Source organism: Fistularia commersonii, chromosome 12 (genome assembly GCF_037954325.1).
Source record: "Fistularia commersonii isolate RoL2024-O1a breed Wild chromosome 12, RoL_Fcom_v1.0, whole genome shotgun sequence".
Taxonomy (NCBI): domain Eukaryota; kingdom Metazoa; phylum Chordata; class Actinopteri; order Syngnathiformes; family Fistulariidae; genus Fistularia; species Fistularia commersonii.
Window position 1 is genome coordinate 14140378 of NC_141295.1, and position 22323 is coordinate 14162700.

At 41.7% G+C, this 22323-nt stretch overlaps 1 protein-coding gene across 6 annotated transcripts in view; it reads right to left on the reverse strand.

Annotated features, from left to right (window-relative positions):
• Positions 1 to 18100, reverse strand: part of lef1 (lymphoid enhancer-binding factor 1) — a 40660-nt gene extending 22560 nt beyond the window's left edge. For all 6 annotated transcript variants that reach the window (XM_086157275.1, XM_086157274.1, XM_086157270.1 and 3 more), the window contains exons 1-3: positions 16954 to 18100; positions 15034 to 15100; positions 13747 to 13874 (exon numbers count right to left, since the gene is read on the reverse strand). In XM_086157275.1, the coding sequence (XP_086013401.1) occupies positions 13747 to 13874; positions 15034 to 15100; positions 16954 to 17157 (399 nt within the window). In that variant the 5' untranslated portion in view covers positions 17158 to 18100. The remainder of the gene's footprint in view (positions 1 to 13746; positions 13875 to 15033; positions 15101 to 16953) is intronic.
• Between the last annotated feature and the right edge of the window lie 4223 nt (positions 18101 to 22323).

Consider the following 22323-nt stretch of genomic DNA (forward strand, 5'->3'; position numbering starts at 1 on the left):
CCTCGTGCCACCTTTTCCACCACCACCAGCAGAACTGAATAGGACGAGGTGGATTACCCATCATCCTTCAGCTGGCATGAAAAGTGTGTGCTCCAAGCAAACCAATCGCGCTAGCTCTCGTACCAACATTTTGAATTTGCAAAGAGGATAATTTGTGTGAAATGTGACTGCCCCAGAGAAAAGACTTTATCCGCTTTATAAAGTGTTCAACACTTAATTTCTATATGTCGTGGAGTCATTAAAAACTAAAGGGAGAGCAGCAAAACACTGCAAATATTCCAGATGCTGTTCTTCCGACAATCAGGCTACTGTGAGTTAAGGAGAAAGAGATAAGTACAATAACAATAGTATGTTGAGCTTTTTTATTTTTTATTTTTTTACCATTATATTGTCACAGTTACTTTTACTGATTTTACAAAAGCTATTTTTAAATGCAGCCATCATGGCTTACTTTTATAAGTCTGAGATATGTCAGGTAGAGCGCATTACATTTATCAACACCGAACACAAATATCAAGCAAAATGCAAAGCATCACTCTCCAGTCTTTAACTCTAGAAAATATTTTCAATTCATGTAAAATTGCAAAGTGACATTCAGTGAAATAAATATTTTTGAATTGTAAAAATAGAAAATATTTGTGTTTTTCACTCATAAAATTATCACTCGTTATTCCTTGTCCTTATATACGCTAATAAACACACCAAATAATACAGCCTGTTTACTGATATGCATGTTTCTGAGCTTCGCGAAGGACTGTTATCATGTTTACACTCTTCAAGCACCATGTGGAAGTCGATCGACCCCGAGTGAGGTCAACTCTTCCACTGTTGTGTTTGCAAGCTGTGTGTGTGGCTGGGATTGGGTCGCTGCTCTGGCAGAGCCCTGGGCGAACTGCAGGATCCTCACCTTGCGGCGGGACACAGGGCTCATTATCACAGCAGGACCTGGTCACATCAAAGGATTGAGGAAAGGGCAAACATTCTGCTGAAGTGCAGCACACGCAGACCGCACACACACACACACAAACACACACTTGAGCACCCACTAGTCACATACACTCCCAAAAAGAACATGGCTGCTCCCTGCACAGCCACCACTTATCCTATTGAAATGTAAATGGAAGCGATGTCTACAGCCAGCCGGTTTCATATATGAACACCAGCGGCTAAAAGAAAGGTATAAACACAGGTGCCTGCTCCGTCCACCTGTCTGGCCTCTGGACACTGTCAAACAAACTTCAGCTAATATAGGTTCATTCACCCGATCAGTTCACTTTTAAGGTAGTGTGAATGTTAGTCATTGGGCTCTTTGTTTGTACTCCGTGTTTAGAACTGACCACAAACAGAACATTTTTGGAGCACGGTTTATTTTTCTTCCTGAATCAATCAGCATCTCTCTCTCTGACACTATTTATAGCAACACCACTGCTGCATTAACACACTGCATGATTTATCATTAGAAGCCAGCTTTGGTCTGCTGAGTAGCTACATTCATGCCAGGCAGCAATTCAGAGCCAACATCCACATTTACCAACTACACTTGGAGGGCCCTGAGAGATGTACACAAATAAAATCGCAGCACAAGCTAACTTTGTGTGGCTTGTTTGCTGAAATGTTAGTCTCTGCACAATAACAGATGGGGAGAAAGAGGTGTGAGAGAGGAGTGAAAATGCAATGAAGAATTAAGGGAAAGTGCTGATGAGTTTCCTTATGCAGAAGCTTCGTATATCTGTCGAACAACAGAGGATTTGCCTGCTACACCTAGATAGTGCACCCCTCTCGCCCCGCTCTGCTTTTGCCCAGGTATTCTGGGCATGAATGGCTGTCAGTTTGGATTTGGGAGCTCAGCGTTGAGGGGGAAAATAGTCTGGTGGGGGTCTTTGTGTATCTCTACCTGTGGAGATGAGAGCTTGAGACAGTGCTCTACTCACTAAGCCTTAGCTAGCTCCAATGCAACGCTACACATTATATCTATGGAGTCGAATGCCTTTACGTTACTCTTGCTAACTAGCAATAGAGTACAACATAGGAGGCATTTAAGCAAGCTGCAGTGTTTTTGGGGAAGGGTTTCATTGGCACAAACCAGAAAAAAATGTGGATGGTGAGGTGATTTGAATGAGAAGTGCGTCTCCCTGGGCTGTGGAGTATTGACCTAGTTTTCCTTCTGTATTTCACTGAGACAGATTCACACCCACATGCCATGTAAGAATAGAAAGAATAAAAATATTGATTCAGTTTAGTAGGGCTGTGCCACTGATGATTATATTAAGAAAAATGTAATCCCATTAAAATGTATGAATATTATAAACAAATCACATGTCTGTGGTCAAGTTAAAGTCTGTCAGTTATGTAACGGCTGGAAAACCGCAGGTCACAGGGTCCTTCTTGCCTCAGGTGTTGAGACACCTGTGACCCAGCTTTGATGTGAACTTTTCACCCAGAAGTCAGCTGATCAATGATGCTTTCACCTCAGTGCACTTTGGGTTTAAAGATAAACACGTTTGTGTTCCGGCTGCCCATGTTTTTTTTTCCAAAAAATATGCATTTTACACAGTTTGACAAGCCCCTGGACAAGGCTGTTTGCAATAAAAGATGTAGCAGTTTTGGCAATGAAATGGGGCGAGGCTCATTCCACAGGATGAGAGACAGTCATGGTTGTGGATTAAATGGCCAACCTTGTTCACATTTGGGACCATACAACAATACCAGTAGCCCACTGTTTGGGTGTGATTCTGCGTTTTAAGGGATTAACTGGTAAAGACTACCAACAACTGCCTTTCAGTCTGGAATTAGTCATTAATCGAACCATACATTTTTGTTTTTTTTCAAGCAAGCCACACACGCCCCCGCTCAGATCTGAATGAAAAGCACAAAGCTATTCAAATCTGATCCCCTCCGAATAAATGGCTTTTCTACATCCACACAGAAACAGGAAACACTTCAAGAACCCCTCCAAGGACTTGAACAGTCACGTGACAACTCCGCCCTGTCAATTAGCTTTGTGGCAGGGTTTTGTATGCCTCAATACAATCAAAACAATGACCATGTACAACATGGCGACAGACGTCTGATTATCCCTTGATACCTGTAAAGATATGGTAATGATGAATTTCGGAACAACAAAAGGAAGTCCTTACGCTCAGGGCAAACGGTTACAGCAACATTCATGCACCTGATGCCACTGATCGCCACAATACCAATGGTTTGTGTTTCAGCTGGATTTATTGATAGGGACCATTAGTTTTTCGCTTTCCAATTTGTGTGCTCTTATTTGTGTTCATGGAAAGCAATGATAGATTTAGCGATCAAGCTGTCGAATCATTTGGACCAACTTTTTTTACTGGGTTCTTTAATATGGATGAAATCCTGACTGAAACCATCAAACCGCTGATGGATGATACATTTAATGTCTGCGTTTAAAATTATATTTTGCATTATCATAATCTAATAATAGGTTTAAAGATAAAAACAATGGATTGGGGAGGTCTGATAAGATCAAATCTGGTCCAACATTTTACTGTGAGTTTACTTTCTTGTGTAAGACAGTGGTGACTGTTTGTGATGGGTAGAACAGCAAACGTAGATTAGATATGCAGGGCTGCAGTGATCACTTACATTTCAGGACCTTTTATCTCAAAAGCTATGGGTACAGTGGGTGTGATTGGATTTGATGTTTTGATGCTTCGTCTGATGACGGGAAGCTCAAAGCGAAGGACGTCTCTGTGATGTCTCTCCACTGGAGGACATGAAAAGTGTCACCTGGCCCCTGAACCCAGTGTTATGGAAGCTATTGGGTTTAAGGGCCCCTGCTGAGCTGGACAGTGACCCCATTGGTGCCACATAATCCATTCAGCATGACCTTTATATTTTTAGACTCGTCTCCACTTCCATGACAGACATTTTAAAACAAAGGTCCTGGTCAGCTACTATGCATTATATTCGGACAGTACATCTATTGCATTTCGTATGTACTTCCCATGAGAAGTGTCTCTCATCACCAACCAAACAGCCCAATGATCAAAAGACACAGAGCACAAGGCAAGATCATCAGATGAACAAACACATTCTTGCTCGATATCTTGGTGGGTTTCATCATCCTGCATCAAGTGACTGCTGAGGCAAAAAAAAAACAAGCCTTGTTCTCATCCCTGTGACATCAGTATCTACAGCCGGAGTGCAGGGGAGGAATAAAAGCCATGGTACACTTCCAAGAGATCGAATAATACAATTTGGAAATCCACCCTTCGCTGTCCTAAAAACCCTCTCATTAATTGTTTCTAAATTCAATAACATTGACTTAAAACATACAAATAATACCTTATAATGCAATCCTGTTTCTACAAGCCAGGAAACTCCTACCACATTTTATATTTGCCTGAACTAAGAGCAAATATAATTGGGATGAATCTCCTCAGTAAGCCTTATAAAAAGAAGGAAGGGTGTAAATTGTTGCACTGCTGTGTGTCAAGACATTGAAACAGTTGCACAAATCAGACGAAGAGCAGCAGCAGGGAAAGAGGAGCATTCAGCTCTTCTGTTTTCCTCAGTGACTTGGGGCCACAGAGTTTTTCTCCAGCCATAGTAAATTGGGCGCCTGGGGCAGGAGACTTGGCCGAGCTTGCATTTCAGAGCGGACTGTGGAGGGCATGAGAGATAGAGATATGGCACTGGAGGGGGGACAGAGTAGTGAATAGCGGGGGGAGGACTGGAGCCGCAGTGGAAGTGACATAACGCACATGTTTTAACACAAAGGAGACCCAGCTCGTTAGCACACTAACTAGCAGGCTCCATGGCAATCAGCGCTCGTCTTTTTCTCTCCATCCACCTCCTCACAAATATGGCTACATCTGCAAGTGTAATCACTCTATTGTACTGCGATTTTCTGCTCTGCTGGACACCAGTATGGCGGCTTGCTTTTCAGCACCTCTCCCTACTCCCTCGTTCCCCTCCTTTCCCTCAAGTGCCCTCGCCTGTTCCTGGCTACTCCTTTTGCCGGTGAGGCCTGTGCGTCTCGCAGATTACAGAGCTTCGGTCGCTCAGGTAACAGGAGTCACTAATCTGGCTGAGGTTGAATTACACATAATTGCCTCGGCACCGTGATTGATTTCAGCCCTGGAAAGGAAAAGACGACGGCTCCCTCACCACCGCCGCCGCCGCCCCCCCTCCGTGCCTCTCTCCAGTGCTCGCGAGCGGCAGCCAAGACTCTCCATCTAGTAGGAGGCAGGAGGCTTTGAAGAGATCAAAGCCAAGGCCGGGAGCAGTTGCGCGCCCTGGGAATACGGGAGAGAGGCTTTCTGCTCCTCAGCCCTATTTTCTAGCGTCATGTCGGATTGCAGCTGTATTGCATTTCGCCAGTTTTCTTAATGCTCTTGGTTTTGACTTTGACATCAGTGATCCCCCTCGGTTTCTTAAAAAACAAGGAGGGCGGCGAGGGGGGGGTGAACGAGGAAGAATGAGAGGGGGGGAGGAAAAGAAGGAAAGAAAAGAACAGGGGAAAGAGATCTACAGACTGATTCTTATTTTCACAACTCCATAATTGGCCAGTTCAAAGGAGAGGAGGGGAGCATGTAGCATTTGTTTTCAATTCCACTGGCGATATGAAAGGAACGACAAACTTTTATGGGTTCCCCAAAAATTGAAGACAGCCTTTTTTCAGAGTCAAAGAACAGGGTGTTTTTTTATGGCAAAGACCACACAAAATGAATTGATAGCAAAGCCCGCCTCTTTGTCCTCCCACCGAAAACCAAGAACAGCTCACGCATCCATGCATGCGTCTGTGCATGCGCGTATGAGAATGTGTTTAATATCTGTTTAGTGTATGCGTTGGGGGACTCTTTGACATAAAAAAGGTGGTTTGATGTTTTGCGCAAAATCAGGAGGCACAAAGAAAGAGAGCGAGCTGTATCCATCTATTCATTTAAAAACTTGGCTAATAAAGCCTGGTGGCGAGAAGGCACCCTTTGTACTGTAACTATGCAGTCTTATACCAACCTCCTACACTGGGGACCATTAATATTTCAACACTGTCAGATACACATTGCATGTGAGCCTCTTTAGCACTCACACCCACAGCAGAAAGAAATAATGAGCTTCTGAAACACATGAAACAGCCAAGGAGGAAGGGTGAACGTGCCACAAACTGACCAGCTTCACACAACAGAGCAGCTATTGATCATAGCTCTGTGTCTTAGCCGGACAAAGTGAAGGCTGTTCCTGCTTCTCTGAAGTCTGGACAGAGCGAGCGGGATTTGTACCCATGTTTCACTCCTGTGGTCCGTTTGTTTCGATTGCAACACAGCTCGCTTCTATCTTAGACCTACAAGCTGTCAAGATGAAATCATAAAGCTATTCATCCTTTTTATGGATGCATCATAGAACAGTGAGGTACTGTGATCATTTCCTGGGGGCAATTTACAAGCTTCATCAAGCTTGAGGAATAAACTGGACCGAATCAAAAGAAAATGTACTCATCTTAATTGTATAGTTAGATGGTAAGTCCAAAACTACTTCTAAAGAGTGCATTTATTATGTTGTGTAGCTCATATCCACAAATGCATGGTTTTCGGATCGACAGATAAGTTATTCATCTTCTATCGACGATTCAAAGTTGAAGCAGAGTGAGCTACACAACAAAACATGATTGTGTTGTTCAGTCCACTCCTTGTCTGATCCGCCTTTACAGGAAGTCCACACCCAGGCCATTCAGAGAGAATTGGGCACTGGGGACAACCTTGGCGAGACCCTTGGAGATCAGCAGCAGGCTGCTAGTGAGGAGTGAAACTCTCCGAGCAGGTGTTGCAGGCCTTAGTGGTCTCTTTGTGGCAGGTCCCAGGCTGCCATGCTTGATAGGTAAAGCTACATTTGCTTCAGTGGAGGATGAAAGAAAACGTCATCATCCATGAGGGCATTTTTTTGAACAGTGATAAATATCCCAAAATAAACATTCAACCTATGTGCCTTCATGGCATGCTCTTGACATTCAGAGTTTGTATTGCTTTCCTCAGACACAAAGAAACTGCATATGTATTCATTCACCCATTTGATCCCATTTTGAAGTGGTTAACATGAAGAATGTTAGTTTCATGGTATATTGCCCGCAACACTCGTCCATTACTATGTAGTTTATTAATCCCGACCCAGAGTCTCTCTACTTTAACAGTTAGCTCCGCTATCTATAGATCATTTATACAGGAAATGCATTCTTCACTTATCTCAAGCAGTTGCCTAATATCACAGTAGCCATTGGGAATTATTAGCAAACAAGAATCGGATACAGCAAGGAAAAGTTCAAGAATGTGGGAGGGTTACTCATATTCATCTCACCAAACAACATCTAACCAAACTGTGATTGGCAGAACTTGTACAATTTGCTTAAGTTGTAATCTGATGGGTATAAGATACAAAAGGTGACACGCCGCCGGATCGTGCAACAATGATACAATATATCACATCCGTTCAGGCTTAGAAGAATATGTTATTCTAAAGAAAAATGTGATTCATTAGAAACACATGGATATTGGATCAAAACTTTGTGTCAGCAAATACACAGTTTGCATATCAATTCTTTAAATTCTTGGTCAATTAAGATCAGTCTAACAGAACTCTTCATCAGTTTAAAAAGTGCATGCATGAAGTTATTGATTTCATACAGAAATTATTGTAAACCCACAACTGTGTACACTCAAATCATTAACCATATGCGTATGACAAGAAATTATTTTTCAGACACACACACACACACACATATATATATATATATATATATATATATGTCACACACACATATGAGTGTGTCTGTGTGTCTGTGTGTATATATATTTATATATATATATAGTTCAGAGTAGAGACTCTCTGCTGTGCTCCATTTTGAAAGATGAAACGCATTGATAAGCCAGTGATTGTAACCACATGGCATCATTATTGCTGCACATATGGAGTAAATGTGTCAACCAGCGTCACCGTACAGTTGAGGGTGAGAAGAAACCCTGGCGTTAATGGCTCTGTTTATATAACAGCGAGACCCGGCGGCACTACAAAGAGTTTAAGGGGCCAAATGTTTCTTCTGTGGGAGGTCCCTGGTGCTGTCATTTATGTGTGCACACAAGTTGGACTGCTTGATATGATTTCCACGGCAGATGACATAAGTGTCAGCGTGGCTTTTTGATACATACATGGGCTGAATGAAAAAAAATTTAGATTTGGTGCAGCATTCATAAAACAGGACTCATAGAAGATGGGGCGAGATGTGATCTAGCTGCTTTAAGACAAAAATGCTACAGCCAAAATTTGTGTACTGTCAGCAGCATGTCCATCCTGTAGTAAGACTTCAGTAAAAGTACACATGGTGCTATAAGCTGAACATTTAGTGTGGACATGGAAGGCTGCTGGTAAATGCAGCGCTCTGTTTAACAGGGATCTTCCACGGTTGCGCTGGGGGCATGAGCTCGGGACACAAATGGCACTGAGGGACACCAGAGCGGTCCTACCAAATCCCGTTAGGTAAGCCTGGGTTAGTGATTCCACGCTGCGAGACACTGGCTAGCAGATCCGTCACGTTCCTACTACATCAAAGGAAAATTGGCTGCTGACCCCCCACCCCATCCAACCCAAACCCCCGCTCTTACAATGGCGATCTGCAATTGAAGGTCTGACGGGAAAAACAGTCCAAGGCACTGGTGGAGGAGCTGTCTGAACTCCACCCAACTCCGCCCAACATTGGCAAAACTCAGATTTAAAAAAAGTCAATCATGCTAACCATTTCCCTCCACAAACCCTGGAACAGGAAACGGCTTAACACAGCTGGGGATCACCTCCAGATCTTCCCAGTCAGGTGAAGAGCATGAAACCTGAGGGTTGAGGTTTTTTTTTCCACCACAGCAGGTGTCTCTACAGTGGGAGGAGAAGCATCCTCTGAAAATAGATTTCAGGTCATTTAAAAATATGCATAGTATATCACATGCAGAGCAATCTTTATTTGGAATCTGTTGTTCCCAGATCCTGACTTGAGTTTGGTTGGCTGAATGAAGCACTCTGAGCAACAAGCCTTTCTTCCTTAACTTGTCACACCAAAAAAAATGATGAGCTACTGTAAGCTTTGAAGCCGAGACATCAGAAATGCTCCAATCTTTTTGACCAAAATTGGAAAAGCATGAACGGTTTGTCAATAAACAACTAGACAGAAGCCAGATCAGAATCCTTCCATATCTTCATTATCTTCTGTCATCACTTTCCAAACAGTCCAAAGCTACAAGGCAAATCCAAAATTACTGTGAGGGAAATGCTCATCCTGATAAAGATCAATGACAACAAGTGTATTTACATGTAGTTAAGTGACCAGATTATGGTCCGCTTTCTGCTGTAATCTAATTTCTTTAACACTTTGTAAATAAGTTGCATCAATTGCACAATCTGGATGAGTGATGAAGTGAAACCTCAAATGACTTTTTGCAAACACAAGACAGCAGGCATCAAACAGGTTTCAGCAGCACCGTGAAGGGATGACAAGATGGTTTACAAACCTGAGCTTTTCCAAACATTTAATGGTAGATTCTTCTTGTTTGAAATTAGAAAGTAAATAATAATCCAGTAAAAAAAGGTCAGCGGTCTGTAATCATAGAGCCCATCCCTGCATGGTTTCCTCCATCCTATTACTCTTTCCAAAGTATATTTCTACGTGAGGTTTAATTAGTACCACTAATCTAGTGAAGGTCTACAAAGCAGAATCAAGCACTGATCATATTTATCCTGATCACCTGTGTAAGGAGATATATCTGAGGTTAAGAAACAGATTTCGAATGTGGTTATCACTTGCAGGCTCTACTCTAGTATTTGAGAATGTAAATCCCAACCAAACCTTAAAAGGCTGATTGCCTATAAATAAACAAAAAACTCTTGCTATAGGTGTCCTTAATCCTTATAGATACTTTAGGAGCAATTTTTTTTTGAGATCACATCCATTTTCTCTCAAATACAATTGGAGAGAATGAAGCTTCTCTTGCGTTCAAAGTACCAAACACCTATATTGCCATGGATTTTTCAGAAAGCATGGCTTTGTTACACAAGGTAATCCAGACTATTTTTTAAGTAGTTCTACGGGGGGAATATTTTCCACCAGCCTTCAATCATCTTTGTAAAACTGCTTACAGCGAAGAATGGCATATCTCAGGTTACCCTGTAATGATTTCTGGAATGAAAGAGAGCCCCCCTTTTATATGTGATTTAGCATTTAGCAAGTATGATTCACATCAACGGTACTCCATGGACATTTCTACAAGCAAAAAAGTCCAATGTTAAGCACCAAACGCTAGAAACAAACAGTTAAAAAAATGTGTGAGTGGATGTCCCTTTTACTAGCATTGATACACTAAAAAACATTACTAATTGAAATGACTTCTTGTGTGCAGGCTCAGTGAGTCTGACAGCAACTAAGCCCATCTCAGCAGAGAAGGCAGCAACCAATCACAGCAGAGCTCACTAATAAACCCCATTCTCAGGTATCATGTTGTCACACAGCTGACAGACCTCTACCTGGTGTGCCTGTAAATATACACATTGAAATGATGAATAATAACAATCCAAATTGTGCCAGAAATACAATTGCATACAATCAGACACAGTTTTAAATTATCACTGGAGGTAAACGGAACGTGTGTTCACTTCTCCAACAAAGGACACACATCACATGATGATGAAAATGTAAGTTGAATTACTGAACTCCGGTCAGGACACCCAGACTTCACATGCTAAAACAGTTATAGGTTTAGTCTAACGTCAATATATTCATAACACAGAAGCGACCGTTTGAAGCGGCGAACTTTTAAATCCACATCCACCACAAACTATATGCAACAGTACACCATCTACTATCTTCTCATCAGAATCTCAACTCTTGCGGTGAAGGCGACTTATCAAGCAGGAACCACCTAAAATCTGCTGACAATCAGCAGCCCCATCATGACTGGACGGCATACGCAGGAATGTCATGGTCAATGGAAATCAATCTAAACTACTGGGATTCGGGGGGCAGGCGGCGGCAGAGCCGGGGAATGGAAGGGAATGAAAGAGAGAATATCCCTTTGATCTTGGTGAAAACTGATCCCAGGCCTGCTGATACTGCGGCTGAGGTGGCCAGCAGCAGCAGAGGCAGCGAGCTGACATCAGCCAGAGAGCCAGAAGACTTCTACTCTGTGATCCTTCCACCAAACTGACTTGTTTTTTATTGGATAAGTGAATGAATGATATATAAAATGGCTACTGTTTTATTGAAGACAGGGTGAAGGGAAAATTGGGCAAAAAAAAAAAAAAAAAAAAAGCCAGTGTACTGAATGAAATGAAAGTAGGGCTTTTAAAAGTTTTGGCAGCAAGAACTGGGAGGTGTAATTTTCTCTCATTCAGTCCACCCAGACCTCTACAAGTTTTATGTTGTTTTCATTGTGTACTGAGGAATAATTGATCAAATTGACCAGAAAACAAGCCATAAAGAGCGCATTTGGAAAGCAATATACACCAGCTTTCATAAACAATTCTATTTGTGAACTGGGAAGTGAACCATGCTGTAATAGGGATCCCATTTTCTCCACAATGTCACGTACTTTCACCCTCTGAAACTTTGGCAGAGGAGAGGCAATGCAATTTGAACATCATAGTTGCGTGTGAATACAGATCCTTTACACGCAGCATGTGGCATCTGCCTCACACAATCACATCTGCGTCCAAAAGACGCTTCCTTAAATAACACACATCTCACAATTTTACCCTGACGAAAGTGACTCTGATGCCATGCAAAAGCACAAACAACCCAAGGCACAGTGTATGTGTGTGAGTGTGTGTGAGTGTTTCCTGCACAGAGACACCAAACTGTTCTCAGACCGAGGCTGGTTGCCTTCCCAAGTGTGATACAGAGACATGTGCGTGGACATAACAGGATTAGAGTGGACAGCTGCTTGTGTGCCCTGAGTTTTTGGTCTGTCTTGAGAGGAGAAATTTGCAAACGGGACAGACACAGGAAGCCGCCAGTAAAAGATCTGCAGCTGGCCTAATATTAATACTGTTAAAGGGACCATATCTGCAGCAACACACGCCACCCCTGGATGGTACCACTGACTCTAAGTAGGGTTGCCTCAGAGCCTTGCGACCACCTCCGTCACGCTGAGGTAATTAGGGAAACTCATCAGTAAAGATACAAACAAAAAAAAAAGGGGGGGGGTTGATAAGGTATGTCTAAGTTTAATCCTTTGCAAAGTATGGGAGGTGTTTGGTTTCCTGCAGGCAACAATGCCAGTATGTCAGGAGCAATGCAGCACAATAACAAAACATTTACTTGAACCTTTTCATGATTTGAGCACAGGATTCATTATTTAATATATATGAAATGGGTGTCAATTTATACATTTTTTTGCTTTTGTTTTTTTGTTTTTGAGACATTTTTAAGCACCTCCATTCCTAAGTGTGTGTGTGTGTGTGTACACACACACACACATATATATATATATATATATATATATATATATATATACACACACACACACACACACAGACAGATAGATAGATAGATAGATAGATAGATAGATAGATAGATAGATAGATAGATAGATAGATAGATAGATAGATAGATAGATAGATAGATAGATAGATAGATAGATAGATAGATAGATAGATAGATAGATGATAGATAGATAGATAGATAGATAGATAGATAGATAGATAGATAGATAGATAGATAGATAGATAGTTGTGTAGAACTAGGCGTTGGTATCCCACCATGATACATAAACGGTATAGTCATATCACTCCAAAGTTCAATGCTTTGTTCAACTTTTTCATTTCCTTAAAGCTAGGATGCAAAAAATAATAATGACATTGAAGTTCTCCAAAAGCAACAGCAATAATGGCAAATTTTGAGAGGACGTTCCATTTAATTCTGGATTTGTTTCACAATTAAAACTCAAGAGACAAATATACAAATAAGCATGATTCAAGATTTTTCTGTCTCTCATATCTTAAAAATGGACAATTACAACAGTTATGAGCCATTAAAGCCTAAATGTTTATTTTATTTATCCTTTAAACTGAGGTTTGAAAACTTGAAAAAAAACCTGAATGCAATAATTTTTCGGAGGAATGTGATAAAAAATAAATGCTCAAACATCAGGAGTTTATGGCAGCAAATGTTTGGGACTTTAGTCTTAAATAAGACTGTTAAGATAAAATGATACAAATTCTAATGTTTTTTGAAGAAAACTGTAGTCACGTTTACCATTGTTTTAAAAGCAGGGCCGGGCAGTCGAGTTTAAAGGAGCCTGCAGGTTGTCTTTTGCTTCAGCCTCTAACTCTGGAAAGGGGTTTGCAGGGTGTGACTTGATGCTTGTAACATTTACCATAATCAGGGGCTTTGCTACGACAACATTTACAAACAGCTCTTACCGTCTAATTTCAGCTGGTCTTTTAAACAGGGACCTCAGGCCACTCTGACTTACAGTAGGTGGATGCAGCGCGATTTTAAATCTCCGCTAATCACGGAGTTGTTGTGTTGCTGTCACTCATAATGAACGCTGAGTGAACGCATTGATTTTACCACTTCAATTTTATATTTTTACCTTAAAGTATAGAGAACGAGTAGTTCTTTTTTCATAACGGTCTGGCATAGAGGTCTGGCTTTGTTTTTTCAATGACATTCATTTCATATTTCAACATCAAGAGCTTAATTGACAATTTCACTTCACAATAAAAAAAAGAATCTGAACAAACCGTTCTGGGCATGGGCGGCGAAAGGGAGCCATTGTTCATGTAGGAGTCGTTGTTCATGTTGCTCATCATGATATAGCCAGGATAACCCGGGTATGGATGGCCTTTACTATACATGTCTTGATGCTTTCCTGATAAAGTTGTAAAAAAGAGACAATTTATTGTGTTAGTATGTGCAAACGGTCGCAAATTTATAAAAACATATATTCGAACGGCAATGTGAATTCTTTCAACAACAGCACTCTTACATTTACAAAAATTACAAGTGCTACATGTGCGTGAGTTGGTAAATAACACGAGAAGGCGGAACACAAAGTTCGCCTCACTGTTTTGATGCGGCAATGATATCGCTTTAACCCGTGCCCTACTTTGCCTCAGCCTTTTGTTTGTGCCCTTTCTTGCAGTCTTGGACAGGGGAGACATATTATACAGAGGAACAATGGAGCCCCTCTGTGCCAATTAGCACCAATTAGAAGACCATGCAGACTGTGTCAAAACAGGAGTTGCCCAACTGTTCTTCTATGCGTCTGACCAAAGGGGGGGTAGCTTTATAAAAGAGGCCTCAATACAACGCCACTCGCCACTCAACTGCACGCTGTTTAATAAGGCCAGGGGGTTGGGGGTGTTTGTGGTATTCAGCCTGATGGTAACATAGATCTTGTTGTGAAGAAAGCCAGTGTTTGGTTTTGAGGGGATCGTATTCGCGAGTGAAAGGCGAACAAAGAGGAGACACACTCCTCCTCAGAGTCCTAATAATGACCTGCAGCAGCAGGATCAGCCTACAATAGCCAGAGAGTAACATGTGACAAGCAGAGAGCTGATGTATTTGTGGAAATATTTTACTGGGGTAATTGCATAATAAGAAACACAAGAGCTAGATAAAAATAGCACTCCGAATATCTCCAATTGTAATGTTGTTCAATAATGATCTTTCCAAATTTATACATGACAAAAAAGTGATTCATCTACAGAAAAAAAAAAAAAAATTCATTCACCTAGTCTGTGTTTTCATTTCTGCAGGCACCCACATCTGTGATAGGTAACAGGTAGCTGTGCCCATGAATGTTTAACATGTCTGGACTAGTCATGGATGAAAAATGAAGAACAGGAACAAGGATTCTGGTAAGAACACGACCGGCACTGTGACTGAACTACTTCACACTTCCACCTTCAATGCTTTTTTCCCCGAGTCATGGTGAATTAATATCCGAGGCAGTCGGGTTTTGTTGCAGCTAAATGACATGCTGTCCTAACATGCATGCCGACTTACATAGCTCTTATGTCACTTACCATCCTCTGAATGGTCTCTGTGTTTTTCATGATATGAATCTTGCGGTATTTGGGACTGTCTAGCTGCCTGTAAAAGAAGGAGACACGAAATGATGGTGAATTAATAAGTAGGGCCTTCGAACACGGTCAGACACACTGACGTAGTTATGCGGTCAAAAATCCAAATGCATTGCCGGGGCAAATGCCGGCTCTTTGTTTTGTCACCAAAGCAGAACATGCACGCATATGTGTACACACACACACACACACACACACACACACACACACACACACACACACACACACACACACACACACACACACACACACACACACACATATCTATATACAAGGGTGACGGGGCAGCCTGCCTCAGAGCTTCAAAAGAACCACTTAATTAAGCTTCATGTCCTTAAGGAGCTTATAAATGAAGTTGTTTTCAAAACCATAGGTCTGTGTTCCCTTTATTTTTCAGTGTAAAGCTCACTTCTATACTCTGATTTAAAAAAAAAAAACAGTATTTGTTTCATGAATTAAAATGCAGCACAAATTAAAACAAAGTAACCCTTTGACAGGGAAAGAAAAACCTAATCATTTAGAGTTTACTGCAAAAACACTGATGCATTTCAAAGACTCATTTTCCTTCTCTTTCCAAATGTGAATTGAGGAGAGGACCTTTTTTTTTTCAAGGTTCAGACCCCTCAGGATGGCTTCACGCTGAGCGATGGAGCTTGACTGGATTCCTAATCAGCCTGTGTCTGGTGTGTCTCCAGGACACTGGATGGTGGATGTGGACTGGTTGGGTCGGGATTTGCCCCAAAGTCCATTAACACCGCAGTTAATGACAGAGCACCCAAATAACTTTGTGATGGAGGAGCTACAGCCAGCATCCTGAAGCCAGGGCACAGACACATGGATGCAGAGAAATTAAATTTATAATTTTTTTTTCAACTTGTATGATGTGTGACTTCATTAGCCTGTGAGGGTGAATAAATTAAGCGGAAAACGGAGAGCGTTGTTGTAGTTCTGAAAGTATTAAAAATTCATCATTAATAATTCTTCCGTTGGGATTTTTTAATTAACACGCGCTTGACACATTTATAAACGATAAAAAACATCCCTGAGATCATCCATGTGGCGTTTTGTGATAAAGAAAAAATTACTGGTTGATATAAATTAATACTAAAACGTGCAAAAAAAGAAACATTCACCAGCGAGATTAACATTAATATTTTCAATTAATAAATATAAAAACAGTGCAGCAGTAATTTAATCACGATTATTATTATTATTATTACTATTAACGACCATTTAACGCACATATACGGTGCAATTAAATGCGTTTTCTGTTTGCATTAGCTGGCATTTAAAACAAAGCCAATGCCAGAAAACACACCATATGCAGCGAGGCCCCAGATCCGTGCACTATCAAAATACAGTTCCCACTTCGGATCCCATTGATAAGTTGGCGTTTTTTCGGCCTCACAGGGTTAAACAGGCGCCCGGGCCTATCGAATGTCCTGTTACGAGGTTGATGTGCGCTTATGGGGCGGAGTGTAGATGAGCATCCTCAGGGTTTCTGTTGGAGCCGAAACTCCTGCGCATCTAAGGTTAGGGTACCAGGACTGCATCACTGGTTTTTTAATTATTAACAATTTGAAAGAAAAAAAAATCAATGGAAACTGATTATTTGACAAGTGTTCGAGAAACTTTATATCACAAGAATCCAGCAGAAATCTGAGGGGAGGGAGGTCTGCAGTAGGCCCGTCGTCTCCGTTTTCGGACGCAACTTTTTTTTTATCAATAAAGATCGGATGAATGGAAAAGGCTTGAACGCCAAGTTTACTGGAAGGTGTGGGGGTGAGGGATTGTACTCCAAAAGGGGGGTTGTGGGTTCGATACCCACCTTCCTCATAACCCGAAAACACACGCATCACTCACGTCGTGGCTGTTGCTGTTCGGGCTGCTCTCGGACTCGTTGACCAGGGACGACTTGATATCCGCCAGGTCCCCCTCCTCCTCCGAGTGGCTGAGCTCGGCGAAGATCTGCTCCTTTTGCGGGTCTCCTTCGTCTTTGAAGGGGATCATCTCGTCCGTGGCGCACAGCTCCGGGTCCCCGCCACCGCCGCCTGATAACTGGGGCATCTTCTCTCACTCTCTAATGTACAGTTATATATATTTTTTGTATATTAAAAAAACTGTTTCTCAGGGAAACGCCAGTCCGAGACTAAAAGTGTGTGTGTGTGTGTGTGTGTGTGTGTGGAGTGGGGGTGGGGTGGAGTGGGGAGGGGAGGGGGACTCCCACTGAGATCCTCCCCGGCGTGTGAGACCGTCCTTCCCCTTCAGCGGAGCGGCTCCTCACACGCTGCCGGTGTGTTCGGAGCTGAAGCAACAGGAGTGTGTGTGTCGTCCTTTTCGTTATAGATAGAAATATATATATTTATCTTTTTTTTTAAAACACAGTTGGGATTAAAAGTGCGACTGAAGACGTGAAGGGGTCGGAATGAATGTCCCGTGTGCGCTCCGGTGTCATGAGGGAAAAGAAAAAAGAAGAGAGAGGGAGGAGGAAGAGAAAGAGAAGGAGGGCGAACCACGAGTTAAATTCTCATTTTTCTCTCTTTCTCTCTCTCTCTCTTGCAGACGGGTCGATTTATCCTGTAAAAAATGTCCCGACTTGTAAAATCGTATTTCCTCGGGTGATCCAGGTGTCCTTTCAGAGGAAAAAAATAATAAAAAGGCGAACAAAACCACATAGGAAGATTAAAAAAAAAAAAAAACAAGAAAAAAACGAGAAAAAGAAAACACCTTGACTGGAAAGTGATGGAGGAGCGGGAGGGGGTACGAACCCCTTGGACGAGACGAGCGGAGCCGCTTCAAAAATACATCCTTTAAGAGATGACGCGCGGAGGAAGAGAAACAACACCAGACAACAACAAGAATAAAAACAAACAAAAACAAAGTTGAGATAAAAGAATCTAAACAAAACAACGACCACAACAAAATAAAAACACAAGAAGACGGAGAGGAAGAGAACGCCGCGGACCGACTTCCCGCTGCTCCCGCAGCGCTTCCACCGTGTAATGTAACCGGTGTGTGTGAGTGTGTGTTGGTAATGTAGCTGCGCTTCCCTCCCTCCTCCTCTTCCTCCTCCTCCTCTTTCTCTCCCAGTCACTGGGAGGAAGGAGAGATGAAAGCGAAGCCGAGACTGTGATTGACAACGCACCGATTGACACTCCTCCTGAGAGAGATTTATACACAGCTCACAACAAACGGCCAGACGGGAGAAGGGAGGGTGGGGGGAGAAAAGGCTGAGGTGCGCACGGAGAGAGATGACTTAAAACTTGATCGATTTAAAAAAAAAAACAACTTTCTGATTCATTTGAAAACAAACGCTAGCAAACTCGCGGACTAAAAAAACGCGCTATCTTGTCAAATCCGGGTCACGGAGATGTTGTGTTTATGTTTATTCGGCGACGAGGGAATGCCGTGAAATCTATAATAATAAATATTTAAGAAAAACATTTTGAACTCCAAACTTGTCACTGTGTTGCTTTTTTTTTTTACAACGAGCTCAAACAATGGTGACCGACTTCCCCCTGAAACAAAACGTTTAAAAGTGTGGAAAGATAAACTATTAGACTTGAACCGTGAATATCCAATGACAGTGAACGCAACACACACACACACGTGTGTGTAATGAAAAGTTTGAGTGACGCCAGGCCTCGGCTTTGAGCAAAGGGGAGGAGGGGGGTGAAGAAAAACAACACAGCGCTAAACATCCGAAAACTCACACGTAATTCATGGAGAGGAAGCAAAAAAATGAGAGGAGTGTGCTTTCCGCGTCTGTCTGAGAGGCGGAGGTTGCGTGAGAATCGGTGCCGGGGATGGAGAGGCAGATCTTTATAAAGCGCGGAGGTGGGGTTAGCGGGGCGGAGCCGCGGTTCCCTTTGATCTCGCTAGCGGCTGGCTCTTTCATCCCCCCCCTTCTCCTCCCGACCCCGCTAGCTTCCTCCCCCACAACCAACCTCCCCTCTTACCCCCCTCCCGTCCGCTCTCACTCGCCTTTGTATGACTAAATTTGGTCCGAGCGTGGAGCCGCGCCAACGTTTCCACGTGTGCGTTCATCCCAGCTGAGAGAGAAAGACTGAGAAGAAGAGAGAGAGAGAGGGAGAGAGAGAGAGAGAGAGAGAGAGAGAGAGAGAGAGAAAGAGAGGGAGGGAGAAGGGGGTTCTCTTCCGGGTAAGGGAGACAAAAAAAGAAAAAAAAAAGATCAAAGGCTTTTGGGTTTTGGAGGCCGCGTGTGGATTAGAAAGAGACTGGCTGCATTCCAGAGCGGAGCGGAAAGCGCGCGCGCTTGAAATGCACACGCGCACGAGCGCACGGGCGCGGTGGACACGCGCCCACCGCGAGAGAGAGAGAGAGAGAGAGAGAGAGCGAGCGAGAGTTAATTAGAACGATTCGCACATGGAGACCAGAACAAGCGAACCTTTCATTTTTGTTAAAAAATGAAAAAAAAAAAAAACTACTTATATTTCTTGTTTGTTGCCAAAAAAGAAGAGGAGTGTGTTGAAAGTGTGGGTTCTACCTCATTACAGCTGCGACTTTAATTTAATTAGTCGCCTTTTTCTTCCTCCCCTTCTTTTTTCTGTTTGAAATGACGCCACTGCCACCCGGAAACCACGCCAGCAGGAACAAACCCCGCAATTCCTTAAAATGTACTAATTTCGGTCCCGTTTCCTTTCATTTATTTGTTTATTTATTTATTTATTTATTTTTCACAAATTCACGCTGGATACGGGTTGGATCATAGAATTAGGAGATATGGGAGAGACTGTATCATAGGCCGATTAAGAGAAGAGAAGAGAGACAGCAGCAGGCCTGCAGGGGCCTCAGGTGAGAACACATCCAAATAAAAGAGATTAAATAAATCAGAGGCCTCAGATTTCTCATCTTTGATTCATTTTTTTTTTACATTTTGAAATACATAATATAAGACTAATTACCCATCATTATTGATTTAATTCGTTTTTAAATTGGTTTAATTGTATTGTTTTGTTTTGCAACACAATTTTTTTTAAATATTTAAAAATATTTGTGTGATAATGTGACTGAGTTACTAAAGGGAACAATTACACACCTAAATAAAGTATTAACCCTTTTCATGAGCAATTACAACACTAGATCTCAGACTTAATCTTAATTTAAATGAGGGGTGAATAGTATTCACCCTAATTTTGAGTTTTTCTTAAGCGAAAACACAATTTTATGTAGAGAATATCCTCATAATATGCTGTTCTACATTTACATCCAGTGCAAAAAAATGGACATGGAGTCCTTTTTGTCTCTCTTTTTCCGGATGAACAAAATTGAGTTAAAATCATCACAAATATCAAACAAATCAGCGTTAGAGTTTCCTTATGACTCCAATGTGGGAAGGCAGAATAAATGAATTGAATGCCTGTATATATTCAGTTACGTCTTACTCTTCACTCTTCTCATTTGTACAGCACTTTGATGGGAATCACTCTATAAATACTTTTATCATCATTACTTATTTAATTAATTTACTTTTTTAAGCACTTTGTCACTGTCACTGTTTTTATTGTCATTTTTTTTTAATCTGTATATTTGTGATGTATGTTTACGTATATGTCTGTACACTGTCCTTGAGTGTCAAGTCAGGGTCCTTAAATACAATGTATTATTATTATTATTGTTATTTATTATAGCCAGTGTGATCCATATCAAATAACACTGTTTTGCCAGGTAAGTACCTGTCTAGTAAAGGTCACAAGCAATAGCAATGATGAAGAAATGTAAGAAAGCAATAACGGAAACAGTTCAATCCTTTGGCTGTTCTGGCAAATTGCAAAATAATGGAAAAGTTTACTGTTGTTTCATATTCCTATCTTGCACTGGAAGCAGTTTGTAGAAGTCTTAGGCGAGTGAGATTCATTATTTAATGCCCTCTGCTGCACAAGGAGAGACCGCTGGAGAGAAGTTCATCTCCCTGATTAGAGGGCCTAAGAAAGGGGGTCATCCGTTCACAGCCTGGATACTACTAGTGATGCAGATATTTCACTGTGCTGTACAGATTTGTTTGTTTGCAACGATACAACGAGTGAAACCAAAAGGAAATAGGCTTTTGTTTGCTTTATAATGATGGGTGACTAAGTGACAAGGCAACAAACGACGGCCTCCTAATAAATGCTTGTGCTCCATGCGCTTCACCTTCATATCTAAATGCAGTATAATATCTGGCAGTGTTGGTAGGTGCCGCATCGCTGGCTGTAAAATCACCAGGAAAAGTTAATGCGGGAAAAAAATAAGCGAAGAAAGAAGGAGGGCTGAAAAAACACAGCTACATTTGCATTTCTCTCCTAATGAGTTCATAAGAGTGACCCCTCTGGATCTCACATGAAAAGGAAGGTTTCCTGCTGCGTTGTGACCTGAATTCAGTTGTCTCTCACTTTAGATATTACATTTTACATGTTATATAAGGAAGAGGTATATATATATGCATAGATATATATTCTGCATATTTTTTTTATCAGCGAAGAATTTCCATTCCTCGTTTCCCTCGTTAAAGACCAAAAGACAATCTGAGGGGGGTGATAAATGTATTAATGGCCTACACATCGTGGCTATATACAAAGTGCACTTCGGACATACTGGATAGGAACCGTATTTCGATTAATATGATATTTTTCCTCACGTCTCGCCAAGTTGTGCCACAGGATCAGTTTAGCACACGATACAAATTGTGTCAAACAAAATGCTCTTTGTTGGAACAACATCCAGTCAAGGTCCTCTTTAGATCTATTATTGTCTTATCTTTTATCTGTTCTATTTTCATTGCAATGAATAAAACTTCAAACAGAAATTACCCTAATTATCTCCAGTTCGTTCCTTGCACGTTGTGACTGGTGTGTGTGTGTGTGTGTGCATGCGTGTGTATGTGCTTGCGCACGTTTATTTGACTGCAAGTGTGTGCGGCCTGTTCAGTTTGATGATTTATCAATATGAGTTCCTAAATCACTTGTCAGGTGACTCCAGTGGTGAAACCCCTCCTCACCTGTATATTCCACCTGCTAGTCATTCATAACAACTTCCTTGATGTAGAAATTATAGCCTTGAGCTCATCTCCACAAAAACGACAGGAAACAAACATCAAATTATGATGAAAAGAGCTGGCAATTAAAGCTGAAAAAGACACCATTTATCAAATGTGTAGATCAAAATCTGGGTGGCGGTGGTGGGGGGGGTCCAAGGTGAGTGATTTTTTTTTTTTTTTTTTTTTTTGGCATTGCT